Source organism: Cloeon dipterum, chromosome 3 (genome assembly GCF_949628265.1).
Source record: "Cloeon dipterum chromosome 3, ieCloDipt1.1, whole genome shotgun sequence".
Lineage (NCBI taxonomy): Eukaryota > Metazoa > Arthropoda > Insecta > Ephemeroptera > Baetidae > Cloeon > Cloeon dipterum.
The window spans coordinates 16,361,868-16,382,359 of record NC_088788.1 but is presented as its reverse complement, the minus strand read 5'-3'; the positions used below and the strand labels follow the sequence as shown (position 1 = coordinate 16,382,359).

The following is a 20,492-nucleotide window of genomic DNA, read 5'->3' as shown; positions in this document are numbered from 1 at the left end:
TTGCTGGATTACGAGGAGTTAAATGTCTAAATATTTGCAATACAATTGACGTTATATTGCTCAAAATATATTTTCTAATAATAAATAATGGGGTTCGAAAATTTTAACTAAACCATAACCTGGTTGCATCGAAGTAACTCAAAAAGATCGGCTAAACCAAATTACGATTGGTTCAAATAGAGTAAAATTGCATGATTTGTAAGCTCAGAAAAAGTGTGTCGATCGTCTAAATTTCACAGCCATAATTATGATCTTATTTTCTCTTCTTAAGTCACTGCAAACTTCTAGGTCAAATTTGAAAGACCGAAATTGCACTTAGTTCTTCTCAGACATTCCCATCTTTCATCAACTATAGAGGTAGTACATGAAAGATGTGTTTTGCAAGCAATGTCGTTGGTTCTTTTCTCTCTTACTCTCATCTCATTTCATTCACTCGTTAAAAATTCTCAGACGCATGCGACATAATATGAACAGTAACACGGTAACACTTGCGCCGCCAGTTCTCTTTTCATTTGCGTTCGTTTTTCTTTCCCCTGCTTGAATTTTACGCTAACCAGCATTCCGCTTCTGCCGCTGACTGCACCCTAGATGCATGATAACCCTCATAGATAGAGTACGCATCTCTCTCACTAAAAGCTAAAAACAGCAGGGTATGAATTACAGACGTTGAAAAAAAATATCCAAAAAAAGAAGGGATTGTATCATCAAAGACCAAAAAAATCTTATTTCTGCAGATTTAAAATATTTTAGATAAATTTAAAACTTGCAATTTAAGGAAAAGTGAATTTCAAAACCTTAAAATGAAATAAAAAAGACCACAGGAATATTGCAATGCCTTAAAAATAATACTAGGATATTTTCGGCTAGGTTTTTTAATTGTTCTTTTGGGGGATTCTTGCTGCTCAGATTTGATTTTATTTACTTGACTTTTTTCTCATTTATTCAAAGGTAATTTTTGCTAGTGCACATTAGCAATTTTTCCTAATTATAAATCCCTCACAAAATTAAAAATGGTCTTGAAAAGTGGAAGTAAACCCCTTTAAAAATTGGCCAGCAACGTCTGAAATTCACGTCCCTCGTCATTTTGCTTGCTCTCATCGAGGCACACGTATTACAGACAACATGTACGGTGGCGTGGCCACTCCTCTGGCCCTGGTGCACCAGATCCAGCAGAACCCTAGCGACATGCGCAACAACCGGCGCGCCTTAGGTCTGCCCCTCGAGCCGTTCACCACGAGCAACCACTTGCGAACAGGGCCGCGGCTGCCGGTGCTGCGCGAAGGCGACAACGGCGGCACCGGCGGCAACGCGGCCGGCGAAAACGAGCCGCTGCTGCCGAGCAACGGGCTTGCCAACCACCACCAACACCACAAGGTGGTGCCGGCGCAGAAGGTGAGACCATTAAGCTTGCTATTGAACACTTTTTTCAAATACATACATGCAGACATTTGCCTAATGAGGTATCTGTAGTTTTTGGTGAAATCATTGATATCATGTTCTGTAGAACGCGTCAAGAAATGTCCTAAATAATTTCAAAATACTATAAGAGAATTCTGCAGATAATTCACCAGCCCGTTGGCTCGCATTGCTAAGTAATTCTCATGAGCATCAAAGCATTATGGGAGGTATTTTAACATTTCTGGGATCTAATTAATACTGGCTGCCTAATGTCAGAGATGGCAAAAAGTGGTTAGTTGAATGACTCGAAATGCTCAAATAGCACCATTCCATTGGCTGTAGAGACAAATTTCTGGCGTTTCCATAAAAGGCATCATTGCATAAAGATGGCCACGATTGGGCCCAAAAACTCCTCTGCATCCGCACTGGGGCCCCATGTTTTCCGCTGGGCGGTTTATTGGGACCTGGTGATCTCATAGTCCACGGGAGATGTTCTGAGCAGATGTTATAATAAAAAACAATGTGAATTTGTTGCGAAGGTGAGCAACGGTCACGGCTACCCTTCGGTGGGGCGCGTGCAGATGCAGATGCAGAACGCGTCGAGCGGTCTGCAGCCGTCGCTGCTGCCGTCGGCGGAGGCGCGCTACAACCCGCCGTGGCCCAAGGAGAAGCCGCCGTACATGAAGCCGCTGCCCAAGCTGCCGCCCAAGGAGCACCGCGGCGGCGGCAGCAGCGGCAGTGGCAGTGGCAGCAACAAGCACCACCCAACGGTGGCGCCGCCGCTGCCCCTGCGCCAGCACCAGCCGCTGCCCGCGGCGCCGCCCAGGGTCAAGGGGCGTAACCTGCAGCGCCACTTCTCCGAGGAGAGCCTGGCCGACCCGCACCACCAGCTGCTGCGTATCCACAGCTCTGCGGACGAGATCAGCTCGCTAAACCACTCGCCCAGCATAAGTTCGTCTGACGAGAGCTACAGCCGCACCACCGACGCGGCCGACTCGCCGTCGCCGCCGCCCACGGCCGCCTCAGAGATGAATACTGCGCGATGGCTCTACCCCTCCGACATTCAGGTGGGTGACAAGTGAATTAAATTACTTGCATATTTAACACGAAAGTGTACAAGAAAAATTATAAATACACGTGTTCGCAATTTCATTTAGGCATTCCAAAAAAGCAGAAAATATAAATTATATTTCGTTCTATAACAGCATACAAATCTTGCTTTATTGTCTATTAAATATGTTCAGGTGCTCACGATGTGAATTTAGTAGACATTTTTCGATTCAACGATATAAACAAGTAAAGAAAATGAAAAAAAAAAACGAAATCTGGTATAATTTTTCCGAATAAATAAAATGAAGCAATATGTATTGGCAGTCAGCAACCCATATTTTTCGCAATTTCGCATATTTTTCATAAACAAAAATACTTTTGTGTGCAGTATCATAAATTTTTAATGTTGGATAACTAAAAGATTAAAAAATTCTTAAAAGTTAATTTTTTTGCTACTTATTCCCAAAATAATGGGTATTTTTCCATTGATTTTTTCAAACTCTCGGCCTTGTTTGACGTATGACTTTTTCGGGGGATAAAATTCGAAAACCCAATATTTTTGGGGGTTTCCAGCTGTTTTTTTCCCTAAAAATACCCTTAGTGCCCACCATTTTTGCGCATTATGAAATTGTCGAACCCTGCAGCACAGAAGGATTGAAAACTTTATCTTGAATCTCTTGAATTAATTACGCTTTTTGTCAATTTCCAAACAAAAATCGAAAATACGGGGTCTTTTCTGGAAAATATAAAATGACACTTCGTTAAGTAGAATAAATATAATGATTAACGATCGAAAAATGACTTCAAAATTCGATGTTGAATCATTTCATTCCTCGGAACTCTGCAACTCACAAATTCCGTCAAATCGAAATTTTCCTTTTTTGATTATATTAAAATCGTTGAATAGAACGCAAATTTAATGATTTGCCTTAAAACAAACGAGTATCTTGACGCTCTCTATTTTAACCTTTTTTTCTGGAAAAAATTTCGCGTATTCCATTATAATTTTTGACTGATGTGTGCAGGTGGACCCGTGCTCGTTGGAGAACTCGCCTCGCGCCTCGCACGACTACATCCCGCACTGCTACCTTCCGGGGGGCAGCCTGACGAAAAAATCTCCGGACGGCGTGATGGGCGGCTCGTTGGGCAAACCGAAGCAGGTGGTGGAGCTACTGCCCATGTTCGTGGACTCGTCGGCGTCGATCGTGTCGAGCCCGCTGCCGCCGCACCTCGACGGTGACGAGTCGTACAAGGGCGACAGCTGCGGCAGCTTCGAGTACGTGGGCCGGCCGCGGACCCTGGCGCAGGGCAAACAGCGGCCCAACATCGTGACCAACGCCAACACGCGCAAGACCAGCCTGGAAAAGGCGAAAATGCCGTCGCCGCTGACGTCGGTGCCCGAACGGCTGCCGTCCACGCCCGAGGGCTCGATGACCCGGCGTACCAGCGGCGACGACTCCAAGGGCACCACCCTGAGTTTGAAAAAGGACGGATCCAGCCAGACGGACAAGTCCATCGCACGCAAGGTGACGCCGAAAATCCCGAATTTCGAGAAGGAGATCCAGAAGCTGCTGGACGAGAACCAGAAGGCGCTGTCGCCCACCTCGGCCAAGACCGTGCCCCCGAGGAACAAGAAGGAGATGTCCCTGGAAGAGCTGCAGAACGTCAACCAGGTGCTGGCCGAGTTGGGCCAGGCTAGTCTCCAGAGCCACCTCATCGCAAGGTAAAATTATTTATTGCAGAAAGAGGAATTAGCCATATAAGTTGATTTGCTGTTTCACGCATGCTTTTCGTTGCCCGCAGCCAATTGTTCTTTGCGTGTACTAAAGTTCTCGTTTTGACCACATTTTCAAAGTCAGCCATGTCCTAACAGGAGTTTTTTTTTTGAACGAACCTTTCTATTGATAAATAAGCATTTTATTAATTGATGCTAATCGTTTGAATCGATTGGTGACTTTTTGCTGAGCGTCTTAAAGAATGATGAGTAGGCTTGTAAATTTTAGACTTTCATCAATTTTTTCTAAATAACCAATCGTCATGGAACCATCAAATAAACACGAAATTTGTCATTTCAAACCATTTTACCATATTTAGACCATTTAACACTGCTCTGTCTTAACAGGCTTCAAATCGGTGCAAAAATTCACATCCTTGGTTGGTATGAGAAACTTTGTCCCAATTTCAAATTACAGCAATATTTTCCATCTAAAAAATATTTACAAGTCCCAAAAATGATTTCTTGCATTATATGTAAAGTTAATTTCTGTCGAAATATTTTTGGAATCGTCCGCCGTATTAGCCATCTTTCTCTGGACAAAAAGAGCGGCCGTATTTTGACGTCATGGGTTTCATGGCCGCTGATGTTGTCTTCTCTCTTTCTTGAATCATTCATGTTTCAAATTGCAATTTTTAAAGTAACGAAAAATCCCCTAATTTTTTTAAAATCACACATCAAGCAGGAATGAAGACCAAGTTTGCACGGTTTTTTTAGTTTTATCGTCTTCACAACCGAATTAGATGGTTATGGACGATTATTGGAATTTTTATGGTTTTGGGCTCAATAGATGGTTTATGATGAAAAAAAAGATTCTAAAAACTGTACAGTTCGTGTTCATCTGGATTATTAAATAATATTTGACGCTTAATTATCGATTCGTCTTAAATTCCCAACCCCTTTATTATAAATTTTCAGGTTAAGGCCAAAAAAAATGAACCTGTTCCCAAATTAATTTAATTAAAAAGCCAAGAAATGATCATGTATATTTTTCAAATTCTCAATATAAAAATGAAGCGTTTGGAGAGGTTCGTTCGTGTTGACGCAAACTAATCGCTGTGGAATGGGCCGTTTCCCCTTCAGGTACGTGCACCTGAAGCAGCAGCAGCAGCCGATGGCGATGGCTGCGGCGGGGGTTCCGGTGCAGCGCGACCGGCTGAACAACAACCCTTCTGTGGCGAACACGACGACGCAGGTGGGGCTGGCGGCACTGCAGGAGCTGGCCAAGCGGCAGCAGGACGAGCTCAACACGAATCTGCAGCTGGAGAAGGCGGCCGGCGCCGTTGTTAGATTTGACCCATTAGAGAATAAAATGACGTTGCACGTTGAGGCCAAAAATTCACTGCCCGTTAGAGACAGGGACGGCTCGCTCAAGAGGGCGAGACTCGTGGCGCAGCAGCAGGCGCAGAAGCTGCAGAAAAAGTTCCCGCTCGAGATTCCCACCGAGCAGCCGCTCACCGCCGACGAGCTGCGCCTCCGCGCAAAGATGCTCAGGTAATACACCGTTGCTGCCGCTCGTCTCTCTCTCTCTCTCTCTCTCTCTCTCTTTTGTTTACTTCTCTATATTCAGGGCTGTGCGTTTAATTTTTTTCTGATATTTTATTGCTTGCAATCAATTATCAAAATTATTTTACCGGCCAATTTTTTAAGAACGTTAATTCCTTGGATGTATTAACACTTTAAATATTAAGAAATTCAAAATTATGGAATCACATCACCATGAAAAAAAAATAAATTAAATTTCAAATTGCCATAAATTAGTAATTTTTTATTCCCAAAATCTGTTGAAAATTTAACTCTGTACTTTAACTTTCTTAAAATGTTAAAAATTAGAAAAAAATACAATTTAGAACTCAGAAATACTCATATTTATTTTGGGTTCCTGTCTTGTGGTTTAAAAAGATGTGGCAATTTGTTGCTGTATTGGAAAATTTGTTAAAATTGTCCTTGCGTACAAAAATTTTTACTCCATTGTAATTTAAGGAAAAATATTTTTGATTAAAAATTAACTGCTAAACGCACAGCCCTATCTATATCTCACTTTGGTTTATTGGTTGGTTGGTTGGTCCACACGTGCGCGCAGCATGACGTTTGGTTTTCAACTAACCGAAAAACTAACTCTCACACATTATTGTCGCCACGAATTTTGCTTTCTGGAGTTAGGACACTGTCTATTATAGTATATTGTTAGAAACTGTACAGACTTATGTACCCTTTTTGTTTCTAATCTGAAGGGAACTTTTGGCAATTAAATTAAAATAATCAGATTGTTTTTAAAAGGTGGTTTAAGGCTTTAGTAAGTGGTCGATTGAACCAATTAGTTTTTCATTAAATTTGGTACAAATTGATCTCTTCTTAGTATGGAAACTCCTAGGATTCTGCGTTTTAAGTTCAGTGATCGAAAAGTTTTAGCCCATTTAGCGACTTGCGGAACCCTTTCTTGCTTTAATTTTCCTTAATTAAACACGCATTAAATTCATTGATGAACAAATTATACGCGAGCTTTGAAAAAAATCAAACACGTATTATTAGCTTTATTAGTTAAAAACCAATTGGTATTCAATGAGGGTTGGGGATGTTAAAAAATAATAAAAGATTTTGAGCAAATTTACACTTCACATATTTTGAAAAGCTATAAAATTTCCTTTTTTCACGTGCATAAAAATTTTATTTGTAATTTCATTCCTGAAAATAAAAATAATTCGTAAAAAGAATGAGTATAAATTTGAATCTTGTTTTTTTTTAATTTAAAGTTGTTTGTTATTCAGGTTAAAAAATCAGAATCAGTATGTTTTATCGTGTTTCTGGCCTAAATATTGTAAAGTAGAAATCAATATCTTCTAAAATAGGATCAACCCAAAAATCGTCTTCATTAATTTTGAAACATTTCCCGTGTTAAATTCCATATGGATTTAGTTCCTTTGGAGCTTCATTGCTTGCTAATGAGAGATTAAAATCTGGAATCTTTCTAACATCGTTGAGAAGTACTCTAATTCCTTAAATACATCACTAACTAAATCGTAGTATCCTAAGAGCTTTCGACTAATTTTAAATATTCTCGTCGTGTGGTTTTCAATGAGAATTGAATTTCGGTGAAACAAATTGCGATTTTCAGTGGGCCAGTTAAAAAGCCTTTTCTTAAAAAATATTTTAAAAAGATGATTGCCAAATCCGTCCCTTTAGCCAGTGGATGTGTTATTTTTCCAAGAACTAATTGATTTCTTGTATCGGATTAATAGAACTCATTTTAGACTCTGCAGGAATACATTTAATAGCAACTTTCACTCGATTATTTTGAAATTTTAACCAACCCAATACATATCACTTTTAGTTAACTACACCGCACTTCTGCAATGCTCGCCGAGGAACATCTAACTAATGGTGATGGACATGAACAGAAAAATAAAATTAACACTTTTTCGTTCTCGCTATGAAATGCATCTCTGTACTGACCCTGACCTCTCATCTTCCCACTAACATTTGGCAGTGAATTTTTGTGCTTTTTCTCCCAAATTTCTGTAGCTTTTAGACAAACTAACTTGTAAATACATCCGCTTAGATTGGAGAATGCGTTCGTTACTCGTGTTGTTCGAGACACGAGCAGCAGTTGGCATGCTACTTTCCAGCATGATCACTAATCGAATTATAAATTTAAAAAAAAATAAATACTCGCTCACGGTGCGATTTGCTGTCGACAGCAGCATGCCGGCGCCCGCGTCCGCCAAGGAGAGCGAGTACGAAAATATGGAAAGTGACGTGCCTGATCAGCAAAGTGATGATGAGGCCAAAAGGAAGACTGAAGAGGCCGCAGCCACCAGTGAAAAAGCCGTTCAAGATGATGACGAGCGCAGGGAGCAGGAGGAAATCGCCAGCTTCGAACAGGAGGAGCGAATGATCGCCGAGCAGGTGGCTAAGGTGAGCTGTTTATTCGATTACTCATCATGACAAGTGAATTTATTTTTATTCATTTTTGCAAGCAGCCATTCCTAAGCTACCAGGTAAAGAATTATTCTCATTATTTGTATCTTTAATTGGGGTAGCAGGGTTTTGACAAAAGGGTGGACTGTGGACAAAGATGCTGTCCATTTTTTTTTTACCAGAAATGACATTTTTTAGTTAATACAAAAATATAATTTCAGTTTGTTAAAAAAAACTAAACCGTGTAGTTCAATTTTAACACTCTGGTCTCTATAGGATAAGGCCAAAAACATTTAATAGCGGCTAAATAACTAAAATGTATGCTCCAGAATATTGTCAAACTAATAATCGTTTTTATTTGGCCACTTATAAATCATTTCAACGTTGAAAAATGGATTTTCAAAATACATTTTTTAGAGCTTTCCTGATTAAGATTCATTAACTTTTGCACATTTTAAGACGTTAACAAGAAATGGAAAATAAGTTAAAATATTATCATTCTAAAATTAAATCATATTAAGATTTTCAATGGCCTGAACGAGAGTGATTATCGTGTCAAGAAATAAAAATAAATTTAGTAGTCCACTTAAGAAAAGGGTTTTTCACCTCTGAACTTGTAACCTGCAATTTTTCAGTAGTTTAGTTGGGATTGTAGCACAAATAACTTGCGTCAGGTAAAACGTGTTTTTATCAAAAACAAAAGCTAGCAGAGGAATTAACCGATCGAAAAACTGTAGGGGTTGCTAATTTATTAATCCAAAATGTGGATTTCAGATTCTAAATTGTGTTTTTTTCTCGTTTGTAGGAGGCTGAAGCGGCCGCCGCTGCGAAAGTAGCTGCCGAGGCTTCGTCAAAATCCGAACAAGCAGAAGCGAGCCAGTCCGAGTGGAGCGAGGATGACGACGAGGAGAATGCCGCGTCCGAACCGCTGCTCAACGACCGCGAATCAACGGGCTACACCACCGACGATGGTCTTCTCGAAAACGTGTCTATGCTGAATGAAGCCGGTCTCACAGATGCAGAAGGTCGGTGTTTGTATCTAATATTTGTGTAAATTTAATTCCATGATCATTTTTATGTCCCTTCATTTTTAAATTTAAAAAAATGATTATTTTTAATCCAGCTAAACAGCCTAAACAAGTAAAAATAATGCATTTTTTATATAAAATTTAACATCACGTCAAATTTGGAGGCTGCATCAAGTCGAAATATTTTTCAAACCAAGTTCAACCATTTGAACAAATATTAACTTTTAAATTCTTCTCTCAGGTGCTTTGAGCGATGTGAATTCAGTTTTCGACGACCACCGCGGCGTGGACAACGACATGGACGACGCGAGCATCTCTTCGCGGGCGTCGTCGCGGTTATTCGACTCTGACGCGGTGCTGAGCCTCGACTCACTCAACACCATGTTCGACTCGGAGTACGACAACTTCCGCGGCGCCGGTGGTGGCGGCGGTGGCATCGGGGGCGGCGGGGGCGGTGGCGTGGTGTCGGACGACGAGATGTTCCACCACGAGACCATCTCGGACCTGGACCTGGACTACTTTGAGGGCATCAACCTGGCCAATATTCGCTCCATGTCGGAGAGCATCACCAGAAACTTTGGCCAGCCGTGCAGTGAAACCGACCCCGACAGTGACGTGTGATAAAATCAAAATTAATCAAACAGACTGACGAGAGAGCAGTGTAATAAACAACAAAATCGATTGCGACACGGGTTTTAACACGGACTCGACACGAGAGAAATCGAAGAGTATAAATGTTGTCTTTATCAAATGTAAAATGTGTTTACGAAATCCTTCGAACAACCGACAAAGGAAATTCTTGGGGTCTGACCTTTTAGCTTTTGGTGATATTATCGAACTGGGTGGCTATTTGGTGGCGAAAATCTCCCTTTTTCCGGAGAAAATATTTTTCAAAAAGTTTACTTTGTTCATTTCAAAATTTACTTTTTGAGTAAGCCTATTGTTCTAACAAAGGGGCTAATTCCAACCAAAAATTTCAGTATTAAATTTACCCCTTCAAACCTGCCCTATCATATGATAGTAAATCTTGTTTTGGTTTACTATGATCAAGTTTATCCTTTTTTTTGCATGTTAGATTGGACAAAAACATGCTTTATAATCCTATTTTTAATCAATTCCCATGATAAATACTCTAAGGTTTTTAACCTTCGCAGCAAAAACCTAAAAATTCCCACGGCGACATTTCTTAAATCGTTGATTACGCCAAAAACGAAAACGTTGAATCCCTGGAGTTTCCTTGCGAGATAAAACGGACTCTAGATAATTTATTAACGCGCGAGAGTGAACGAGAGAGAAACAAATGTGCGCCCTCCGGTGTTGTGTATCTATTTTCAGTTGGTTATTCCTTTTTGCCCTGCACAAAGAAAAAAAAAGAAAATTGACGTAAGCACAAAATAATAATCTCGAACCAGTTGAAAGGCGGAACTCGAAGCTATCTGATTCTGTGAGCCTCTGTGATATTAATAACTGTGCAAGCAGCTTTTTACACGCCCAACCTTTGCTACGCCTCACTCTTAATGAACAAACTAGTCACTGAAATAGCTCCAAGGAAAAAAATTACATGAATGTAGCCGCGGTCACTTGGATTCCTTTAACGACCACACTGTACGAACGATACTCAAACAGCGTAGGTTACAAAATATTAATTTTTATTTTGCTGAACCACCCTGTGGACACCTCTGTCAAGTTGTTTGTGCATTGGCTCACCGGAGCGGCCGCTGAAATTTTAGAGTTTAACGAGAATGGATAATTTAAGTAAGAAGCAATAAAATTTCTCAAGAAAATCGCACCTTTTTCATTTTCACTCCCAACCAGCCAGATCCAAAATTAAAAATAAACAAAATAACAAAATCGGTCATTGAGTTAGGCAAGTTCTCTTTTTTAGAAGATGAAAACTCGTCAGCTATGGCAGTGGTCCTCCGGGCTGCTGTTTCCTCAGCTTCTCAGCCAAAATTTCGATCAGATATATTATTTTACCTCATGTCTCATGTGTCGTCTTTGGAACACGTGCAGCGGCACTCTGCACGACTTGTAGCCACCACTGTCAGCGTCAGGGCCCAGGGCGTGACCTTTGGCGCCCTGATATTGAGAGAGTAAGTGCTATTCGGCGAAGCAAGTTTTAAATATTAAAATTAACATATGGAAAGTCTGCTTTTGGTACATTTTTATAGGTATCAAACTCATTGGATCCGCGTAGACTGTAGTGCAGGCAGGCCCGGATAGCCCATCATAGCCCATCAGGCGCACCGTGCAATTCCCTGGTGGCTGCCCGCGACAGTGTTCATTGCAAACAAGGTGATTTTCAAGGAGCCAAGGTACATATTCCCAACTGTGACTATTGAGCACTCTCGACATTTTGGAAAAAAACAGATGAATTGGTTTAGGAAATCATAAATTCTATTTGCTCTCCTATAATCAAATTAGAGGTGCCTCAATATACAAATCGAGTGTGCCGAGTTTTGTGTAAACCACCAAAAATATGTGAATTAAACTTGTAAATAAACAAATGCTTATATTGTATACAATTTTGCCTCTCTTTAATTGACACTATATTCCTTTAATCATTGTCATTATTTAATTATTTTATATGTAAATACCGGTAATACAATACTGCATTTCTCCTGTTGAAAAATTTTTTATTTTAATATTGTTTTTTATAAAAGTACTTATATTTTCAAAAAATATCGTGGTAAGGTTACTACTTGGAATTAGAAACGGCTGTGTATATTGGGTCATGACTTTATTTTTCTACTTCGGAGTAAACAACCATACCATTGTTGCTGCCACGATTCGGGTTCCGCACGGTCAAATCGAGCGTGAGTGAGTCTGTCCCCTCGGCCTGCAGGACTCGCGATTTAATAATTGTCTCTCGAAGGACGCGCGAACCCAGCTACGGGCGCAGCAAATGTACATTCAAGGCAACATTTTTACATCACACTGATAGAAGAGCAAGCAACGTAACATACTCGATATATAAGAGATATATAAAGATATTCATGATATAACTGTAATCGCCATACACGGACATGTATGCAACCAAACTGCAGAAAATTATATTCCATCGTGTAATACGTACAATCCGTTGCTTCCAACACATTCGTTTTTTTTAATCTGTTGCATTTTCAACCGTAACAAGCAGGAATGTCAAATAGATATATATTGTGTGTTATTTTACACCGCACAATATACACAATTAATTAGATATACATGTAAACCAAATTTTCCTCCTCTAATTCGCTATAGAGTCGTAGTTTTCGGTATATAATATTCAACATACATATGTAATCAACAATTTACGTTCAAGTAAAGAAAATAGAAATCAAAATTTTGACAATTTTCCGCAAACCATAGAAACACAAACAATAAAAATGACGAAAGGAAAACAGTGTGTATTTAGTGATTGATGTAGTGACAAATTAAGTAAATAACTTAACTACCCACATGGTGAGCGCAATTTTTCATCCGAAAATTATCGTGTTTTCGCTACCATTTAATAAAAGAAGAGGATTCACCATCCCGTTATTTATGGTTCACTAAATCCACCGTTTCTGAAATTTCAAAGTCGAAATTGTAAAAAAATTCAAACTACCATTTAATGAAAAGTTGTTAAATTTCATTCATAATTTAGGAAATCTTTGCAATTTTTCCAACAGGAACGTGCCCTGCGAACTTCAAGAGCAGAAATGTAACAGCTTTTGGTAGAGTTTTGTATTTCTTTAAATTATTTTTATAAAATGTAGTTTTGTTTTAAGCATTTTCATTTTTTTCTTGCTGGTAAATACGGAGCAGGTTAAAATTTTCAAATTTCATCGGCTTTCCGAATTTTCCAAAACATTTCTCAAGCATTTATAGTCAATGAATAATAATGTCAAGCATATTATTATTATTTTTTAATTAAGATTTTTATCTTACTACTCCACTACTTTTTTACAGCCGTATGAATTCTCCAAAATTTGAGATTTGTATTTGAAAACCGCAAAGAACAGATAATATTCCTCATAGACAAATTTTCATCTAATTTCAAATTCTTATTGGGTATGGCAGAAAGAAAAAAAAGGTTATTTTTTTCGGAATAATAGATGCGCTCTCCTTGTGAGTTTTCTCTCTTTGGAAACTATTAAAAGTCTGAATCCTATAAACATCTGCAACACTTTTTTCCAAATGCCGTACATAAAAATAAATGCAGGTTCTGTGCATCATATCACATTCATAGTACAAATATATTTTACCAATTTTGCTGTAACGCGCGCGACCTCTTTTTGCCTTATACATATATAATATAATATATGCCACAGATCAATAACACAATGCATTTTGTATGTATATTTTATATATGTGTACTCTTTGAAAAACACTTAAAATGTTTTGTGTGTGTAGTACGTGTTAATTTATAATTTCCTCCATTTCTGTTGCACTTTTCAAGTGAGCTCAATGCAATGTCGACTTTTAGGCTCTGGCTTCAAATCAATTTTGATAGATATAAATATCACACTTACAGCTTCATGAACAAGAAGTGTCACAATTATTACATACCGCAGACAATTTTAGCCACTGGAAAATCAATGTTATACATCATTTTCTTGAATGCACCAGTAACTTAAAACAATTAAAGCACACATTTTTCTTGTTAGTAGATTCCGGGAGATGAAAGAGTTGCAAATTCCACGAAAAAGTTTGTAATGGAATGAAATGAATTGAGCAGCTCACACTATGTTTGGCAACCAGAAACAGCTAGAGGGCAACTCATAGAAAAAGTGAAGCCGTGTCTGTAAAATTTGATCTGCTAGCAAATTGGTCATTTTTCAAACAAACCTTAATAAAATAAAATATATATTTAACTATAATATACTCTCGGTTTTAAGTGGCCTGCACTTTGATAAAAATCGCAATCGATTTAAAATTACACCTTACATTAAGCACAACTGTACATTTTACCCTTAATATAAAATGTAATAAAATTTAAAGCCGAGTATGGCGTACACCATCAATTGATTGTGATTAAATCAAAACTTAACTCTCGCGTTGAGCTATATATGACTTTGGTAAATTTTCAAAGACTAAACTTTCTGTTTTGAACTTGCAGTAGACGTTTTTTTTAAATTTTTTATTGTAGTTGCCTCTCTACGAGTGAATGCGGAATTTTGAATTTATTTAACAAAAGAGATGACGGACTTGACTGATCTCATCAAGTGAAAATAATTTTCTTACGTCAAGTATACACACACCGCTGGCTATTGTCAGCTTTTCATTGATTAGTTTGATTCTACCACTTGCGGATGACAGTTTGTGTGATAATTAGGCTCGGCCTCTCTTGCATTGGCTGGAAAAATAATCATTTTACAAACAGGCTGCGTGGTTGGCTTACAGCCTAGCGTTGACTGAGATCAAGCAGTGCTGAAGACACCTTAACATTTGTTTTTCACTTGGCTTCATCTTGATCCATCGGCTCTTCCATCGGAGTGCAACGTCTCTCTGGAGGCGATGCGATTCTGCAACACAAAGTCCACCCAAATGTAAGAAAAAACAAATTTCTGGTGATATAGTTTGACAAAATAAGTCAATTTTCTTTAAAAAATTTTCTTATTCATTTTATTGACAAGCCAGTGTAGGGTGGTCTGGTTAAAATCGGATATTTCCACCAAAAGTTGTCGATTTTTAATGATATTTTCTCACAACCTTCCTCAGGGTACACCACCCTGATCTCAAGTTACGCCAGAACTTCAAATTCTTTGGCCTCCCACCGTTCCCACGACTCACTTAGCGATAGTAATAATTCTTACTGTATTGTGCTTGCACTGTGCTGTTTCATGGAAAGGCTCGCCATTGCCGTGACAGTCTCTGATTCGTCCCTCTCCTTCTGGCTGGCTTCGATGGCTGACCATGACACAGTGTGAGCGTATTTCTTGATGCACGGCCAGTGGGGGTTCTGCATGGACATGTTTCAAGATGAAATTCACGCAAATGGAGGAGCTGCAGACGCGCACGAACCTGAATTGCAATGGTCTTCTGCAGGGTTTCGATGGCGTTCTTGTTGGGCGGTCTGCACAACTCCTCTTCGCTCATCGGACTAGTCTCCTCGCCTATTAGTGCCTTCACACATTCTTGAGCAGCGTCGCAAATCGAGGGAAGATCGTAGCCACCCTCAAGCGCCAAAATCACCTGAAAAACAGAAATATATTTTATTTTTTTCGGAAGCAAAAATTCATTAATAAAAGTAATTTAAAGAGGGTTGAACGGCAAATTTCTGAAAAATAATTGCCTTCAAAACTGCTTTTGACATTCAGAATTAAATCAAGAGTGAACCGGAAAAATACTCAATTAATTAACTCCCAACCTTAAATTTAAACAATTATCTTCTGGAGTTTATTTATTTATTTATTATTAATTTCATTTTGTAAATTAATCTCTTTTGAGGTGGGATAGCGAGAAAAACTCGCAAAAACTTGCATCTCAATAATATTGCGAACAATTAACATGGGCACACAGGCCTTCTCTTTCATTGAAACGCTGGACACTGCTATATATCATAGTCTTGTGAAATTCATTTTACGCATGCTGCAAAGGTGCAGAGCAGCAAGAAGTATAGCGAGTCAGACTGCCGAAGGCAAATCAAAATCGAATACAATTTTTGTCATTTTGCAATAACAAAAATACAGTCCCTCAAAAAGTAACGTACCTTTCCTCCAGCCAACTGGAGGAGTTGATGGGTCATGTAGCCAAAGCAGGCGGCCGACACTTTGTAGCCGCCAAGGGGGGCCGCGTGTCCGTTGCAAGCGTCAAAACCAGCTGACACAAGCACGATTTCAGGATCAAAGTCCTTGGCGATGGGCATCACGATGGTTCTGAAGGCGGCCAGGTACTCTGCGTCGCTCATCGGTGGATTCAGGCCCCCGGACCACGCGACGTTCACGTTGAAACCCATGCCGTCGTCGATGCCGCACTCGCTCGGCCCTCCAGTGCCGGGGAAAAAGTTGCCGTCATCGTGACGGTGGATAGACAGGTACAGAACGTGCGGGTCATTGTAGAAGATTTGCTGGGTTCCATTGCCGTGGTGCACATCCTGCACAGAAATTTAACCCATGGTTATTATAGTTATTAGCTTGGCTTTCTTTCAGCACCATTTTGTAACTCTAAAATTACTAAATTAATTTATTTAATATTCAAGGATGCGTACCCAGTCCAAAATCAGTATTCTCTCCATGTCAAAGCGCTGCTGGAGTTGTCTGGCCGCGATGGCGATTGAATTGAAGAAGCAGAAGCCCATGGCCTGCGAGGGCTCGGCGTGGTGTCCCGGCGGCCGGACGACGGCGAATCCGTTCTTGATTTCGCCGCTGGCCGACTTGGTGGCCAGGTCGACGACGCAGCCGACGGCCATACAGGCGGCTGACGAGGTGTGAAGCTCGTTCCAAGTTGTGTCCGAGTCGACGCCGATGCCGCCGCAGGGCAGACGTACAAAGCTCTTGATTGGCAGCGGACTCAGTTTGCTCACGTCCAGCTTCTGCGCAAGACAAATTTGCGGCTTTCAGAGCTGCGTTAAATACGGAACAAAAATCTATCTTTGTGTTTACGCAAATAGCCACGAATTGAATCCAAATTAACTATTATAAAAAACCTGGCTCTGAAATTGACCATAGAGTTTTCTTGTATTTTTCATTCTTGTTTAAAATTGATTTTTCCTGATTGAATTTATCCAATGATCAGCTCAGAACATTTGGATGAATTTATTTAAGGAACAATAGATTCTACTAGTTTCATATTTTCATAAAATTTTCACATAACATAACATAATATTTATTTTTTCCAGGTTTATTATATGTATATATCCAAAAATCAATTTTTTTTATTTATTAATTTTTCGAATTAAAATTTGTTCTGCATTAAAATGGAGCTTAAGAAGCTCTTAAACAGCTCTGAAACTTAGAAACAATAAAGCCATATAAAGTAAAAAATAAGCGGACTTATCCCAAAATTTAAAAAAATAATAATAATTTATTTCAAATACTCTAGAACTAGAACTATTTTAAAATTCATACTAATTTAACGAAATACTTGCATTAATTTCGATTTCAAAGAATTTCCCCAGTTCAATCACAAAATTAGGGATTTAACATTAAAAAAATCACTTCATGTTATCTAATATATTTTAAAGAAAAAGAGTTTCAAATTAATGAATTAAATTAGAACGTGGCATCCTAAGAGTTTCCTTTCAATTTTGATCAGGGATTAAGTAAAGCCTACACAGAGAATCTAAATTGAGTAGAAGATTTCACTTGTTAATTTATTAAAAAAAATAATAATAATACAAGCGTCTTTCGGATTAAGACAAAAGCTGACCTGTCTATTTTGTGGGCTCGTTCCAAAGAGAAGGGCGTGGGCCTCGCTGTGGCACGACTGGATTTCTTCCAGAGTAGCCTTCCTGGCTCTGTACCGGAGGCAGCGTGACAGCAGGCCTGTCTCGGCGAGTCTAGCCCATATGCTCTGGAGGCGGCCGCTGTGCTCCGGGTGGCTTGAATTGTCACCGCAGATGCACTGGTGCTTCAGCATGAGGCCGTCGTAGGCGAGCGCGGTGGCCGTGCCAGGCTTGCCAGCCTGCATGCTGCTTGCCATCACCTCGGCTTGCTGCTGCGGCACCAGCGCCACCAGTGGACTCGACAGGGCCCGCGACAATGGCCGCACCATGTGCCCTGCGCGAGGCGTGAATGCCGAGCCTAAAAAGTCAAGTTTTTTCAGTACATTTGATAGTTTTTATCTGGATGAATCAAACATCATAATGCATTTTTATAAGACAAAAAAAATTAAAATATTGTAAAACAAAATTCGATCATGACCCTAAAAAATTACTTAAGGCTGCATTTATACCCTAAATTAAACCTAAGTTAGTACAGAGGGGTTAAATAATTAAATTTAGCAAATACAGCTTAAACAAAATTTTCAAAATTGTTTTAAAAATTGTTTTTGCCCAATTTAGATTAAATTTTGTTTAAGACAATAAATGACCAGACAAATCTATTGGTGGGTCATATTTGCATTCCGAGAAAAACTTGTAATTTCCCTCCTTAATTTTTTCCTAGTCGTAACAAATGTTATATTTTCTTGTTGAATTATTATTAAGAAATGAATACAAGTAAAACAATATTTTCCCAAAGTGGATATTAATTTACCTTCGCTAATTTGTAGGGTGAAATTTTGTCTCATAAGCAGATCTCTCTGTTGCTGTTGTTGAATAAAGAGTTCCCGCTCCCTATGCTGCTTAGCAGCCAAATCCTCCTCGCTTTTCCTGTCCGTCAGATCTATCACCTGCAAGCAGAATGAGCCACAGTTGAAATCAAGACTTAATCAAAAAATAAATGGAGAAAAATCGAGAGTAAAAAGAGCGTACCAGTGGAGGAGATGAAGAGCTATCAGACGAAATGTCTAAAAAGGTTTCCTAAAATTTTGAATTGCAAATTTAAGCACTGTGTACATGCATTAAACCTGAAAAAAGACCCCGGCACAAAAAACAAATCGGTACCTCTGCCGAGTCGTCGACTTCGACGGCCTCGTCGAGCTGGGCCGACGCGTTTCTACCGCTGGCCCTAGTGAGCACCGTCTTGCGGATGTGCTGCTTGAGCAAGTTGTGCTGTTGCTGCTGGTCGTACATTTGTTTCTCCTGCAGGTACTCCTGGTAGTTGGCTGACGGCATCGTCAGGTTGCCCGGGTGGCTGCCCTGCAGCATTGGGTGCCCCAGGGGCAACGGCGCTGACTTTGTTCTGCCCAGCGGCCGCACGCCCTTGTTCAGGTGCGCGTGAGCCACCTAAAACCAAAGTTTAATATTAATTTTTTTATCAGAGGTTTGTCTCTTTTGAGATGGGTGATCTCATGATAAGGATACATCTCACAAAACCGAGATCCGATTGCAAAAAAAAAAACACCCACAAAAAAGAGGACTAACATAAAAGTAAAAAATCAAGGAATATTTCTGCCAAATTTTATTAAAAATAATTTGGTCAGTCTTATTCAAACAAAAGGGTATTTAAAATCTGTTTTAAATGCATTTTTTTAGAACTTGACAAAGCATGCAAAGTAATACATTTTTGCTATTGAAATTGTGGCAAGGGGATGAAAGGGGTGGAAGGTAAGCACCCTCTGAACCCTTCAGCTGGTCAGGGGAGGTCGTGAAGATTCTCACATGGTGTGCAGTTTTTGTAATTCTGATGGTGAGAACCCGAGATTTGAAATTGTAGATAATTGGAAACCACAAAAAAGTCGAAAAATTCATGTTTTTTTTAGATTTAAATGCGGAGTTCCTCGAAAACAAAAAATAACACCACTCTGATGTTTATACATGTCATGATACATTTTTAGGTACCTTTTCAATATTAAAAGAAAAGAAAAAAATTACAACTGCGTTGTATTTTAATTGTTCAAATTTTTTCCAAGTACTTTTAGGTGAAAAATTAAAGTTTTTCTTCAAGTTATCTCTTGAAAAATTATGAAAAAAGCAGAGAGTTTACAAATGAAAATATATTATTGTGAGCCTTGAATAAGAGTGAACTAATGCTACAAAATATGCACTAAAATACCATCTAAAACAGTGCTTTCTTTCTATAGCATAAATTTATCTCTCTCACCTGAGTGTCTGTGATTGGTCCGGAGTGGTACATGGCAGTAATGAGATTTTGGTGCTGCGCCTGCTCCAGGGCCTGCATCTGCTTCTGGATGTAGCTCGGCGAGGACGGATTGCTGTAGTCTCCGTCAATTACTGCCAAATTTGATGAAATCAGTAACCCCTTTTTTTGCAAAATAAAATTTTCACCTGGCAGCGTGGGGTAGAAGGGCAAGGAGTTCTGCAGCATCTGTCCCGTGAGCGGCAGTCCGTACCTAGCCGCGTAAGCTGCGCGCACCTCGGCCTCGGTCTGCGGCGAGATTTTGATGCCCTGCTCCTGTTGGCCGCCGACCGGCGAGGAGCCAGAGGCCACGTGTGGCCTGCCCAGCGAGATGTTGGGCATGGAAGGACTGCTGTACAGCTGCGAGAGATCATTCATGCTGCCCTGACTGTTCGCCAGCGGCGCGTATGGCGAGCCCGCCTCCTGCAATTCCGCGTTTCAAAATGTAAAACACACATACTGTACACACACATGACAAATGGCACGCTTTGTTTGCCGCCAATGTAAATAGATTTCGGCACACAAAAGATGATTCGTGAGTGTAAAGTAAACACAGGAAAGCTAATTTTAACGGGGTTTACCAAAGGGGCGGACAATTGACAAGAAGACTGTTCAGTGAATTTTCAGGAAGGAAAAAACCAGTTTAAAAAGGAAACCATCGAAAATTTAGGAATATTA

The 20,492-nt window shown here is 39.7% G+C and overlaps 2 protein-coding genes across 27 annotated transcripts in view; one reads left to right on the top strand and one right to left on the bottom strand.

The window, feature by feature from the left end:
• Positions 1-10,952, top strand: part of rut (rutabaga) — a 93,314-nt gene extending 82,362 nt beyond the window's left edge. For 6 of the 12 annotated variants that reach the window (XM_065483927.1, XM_065483935.1, XM_065483933.1 and 3 more), the window contains 8 exons: positions 1,118-1,392; positions 1,938-2,465; positions 3,474-4,171; positions 5,306-5,716; positions 7,921-8,137; positions 8,200-8,220; positions 8,946-9,165; positions 9,410-10,952. In XM_065483927.1, the coding sequence (XP_065339999.1) occupies positions 1,118-1,392; positions 1,938-2,465; positions 3,474-4,171; positions 5,306-5,716; positions 7,921-8,137; positions 8,200-8,220; positions 8,946-9,165; positions 9,410-9,789 (2,750 nt within the window). In that variant the 3' untranslated portion in view covers positions 9,790-10,952. The remainder of the gene's footprint in view (positions 1-1,117; positions 1,393-1,937; positions 2,466-3,473; positions 4,172-5,305; positions 5,717-7,920; positions 8,138-8,199; positions 8,221-8,945; positions 9,166-9,409) is intronic. The other 6 variants (XM_065483938.1, XM_065483931.1, XM_065483932.1 and 3 more) reach the window with 5 other exon arrangements.
• A 939-nt stretch (positions 10,953-11,891) lies between these two features.
• Positions 11,892-20,492, bottom strand: part of HDAC4 (histone deacetylase 4) — a 54,951-nt gene continuing 46,350 nt past the window's right edge. For 12 of the 15 annotated variants that reach the window (XM_065483950.1, XM_065483952.1, XM_065483948.1 and 9 more), the window contains 11 exons: positions 19,964-20,237; positions 19,779-19,909; positions 18,680-18,961; positions 18,548-18,595; positions 18,330-18,465; positions 17,503-17,876; positions 16,343-16,666; positions 15,845-16,228; positions 15,157-15,327; positions 14,949-15,094; positions 11,892-14,657 (listed from right to left, as the gene is read on the bottom strand). In XM_065483950.1, the coding sequence (XP_065340022.1) occupies positions 14,588-14,657; positions 14,949-15,094; positions 15,157-15,327; positions 15,845-16,228; positions 16,343-16,666; positions 17,503-17,876; positions 18,330-18,465; positions 18,548-18,595; positions 18,680-18,961; positions 19,779-19,909; positions 19,964-20,237 (2,340 nt within the window). In that variant the 3' untranslated portion in view covers positions 11,892-14,587. The remainder of the gene's footprint in view (positions 14,658-14,948; positions 15,095-15,156; positions 15,328-15,844; positions 16,229-16,342; positions 16,667-17,502; positions 17,877-18,329; positions 18,466-18,547; positions 18,596-18,679; positions 18,962-19,778; positions 19,910-19,963; positions 20,238-20,492) is intronic. The other 3 variants (XM_065483947.1, XM_065483955.1, XM_065483954.1) reach the window with 1 other exon arrangement.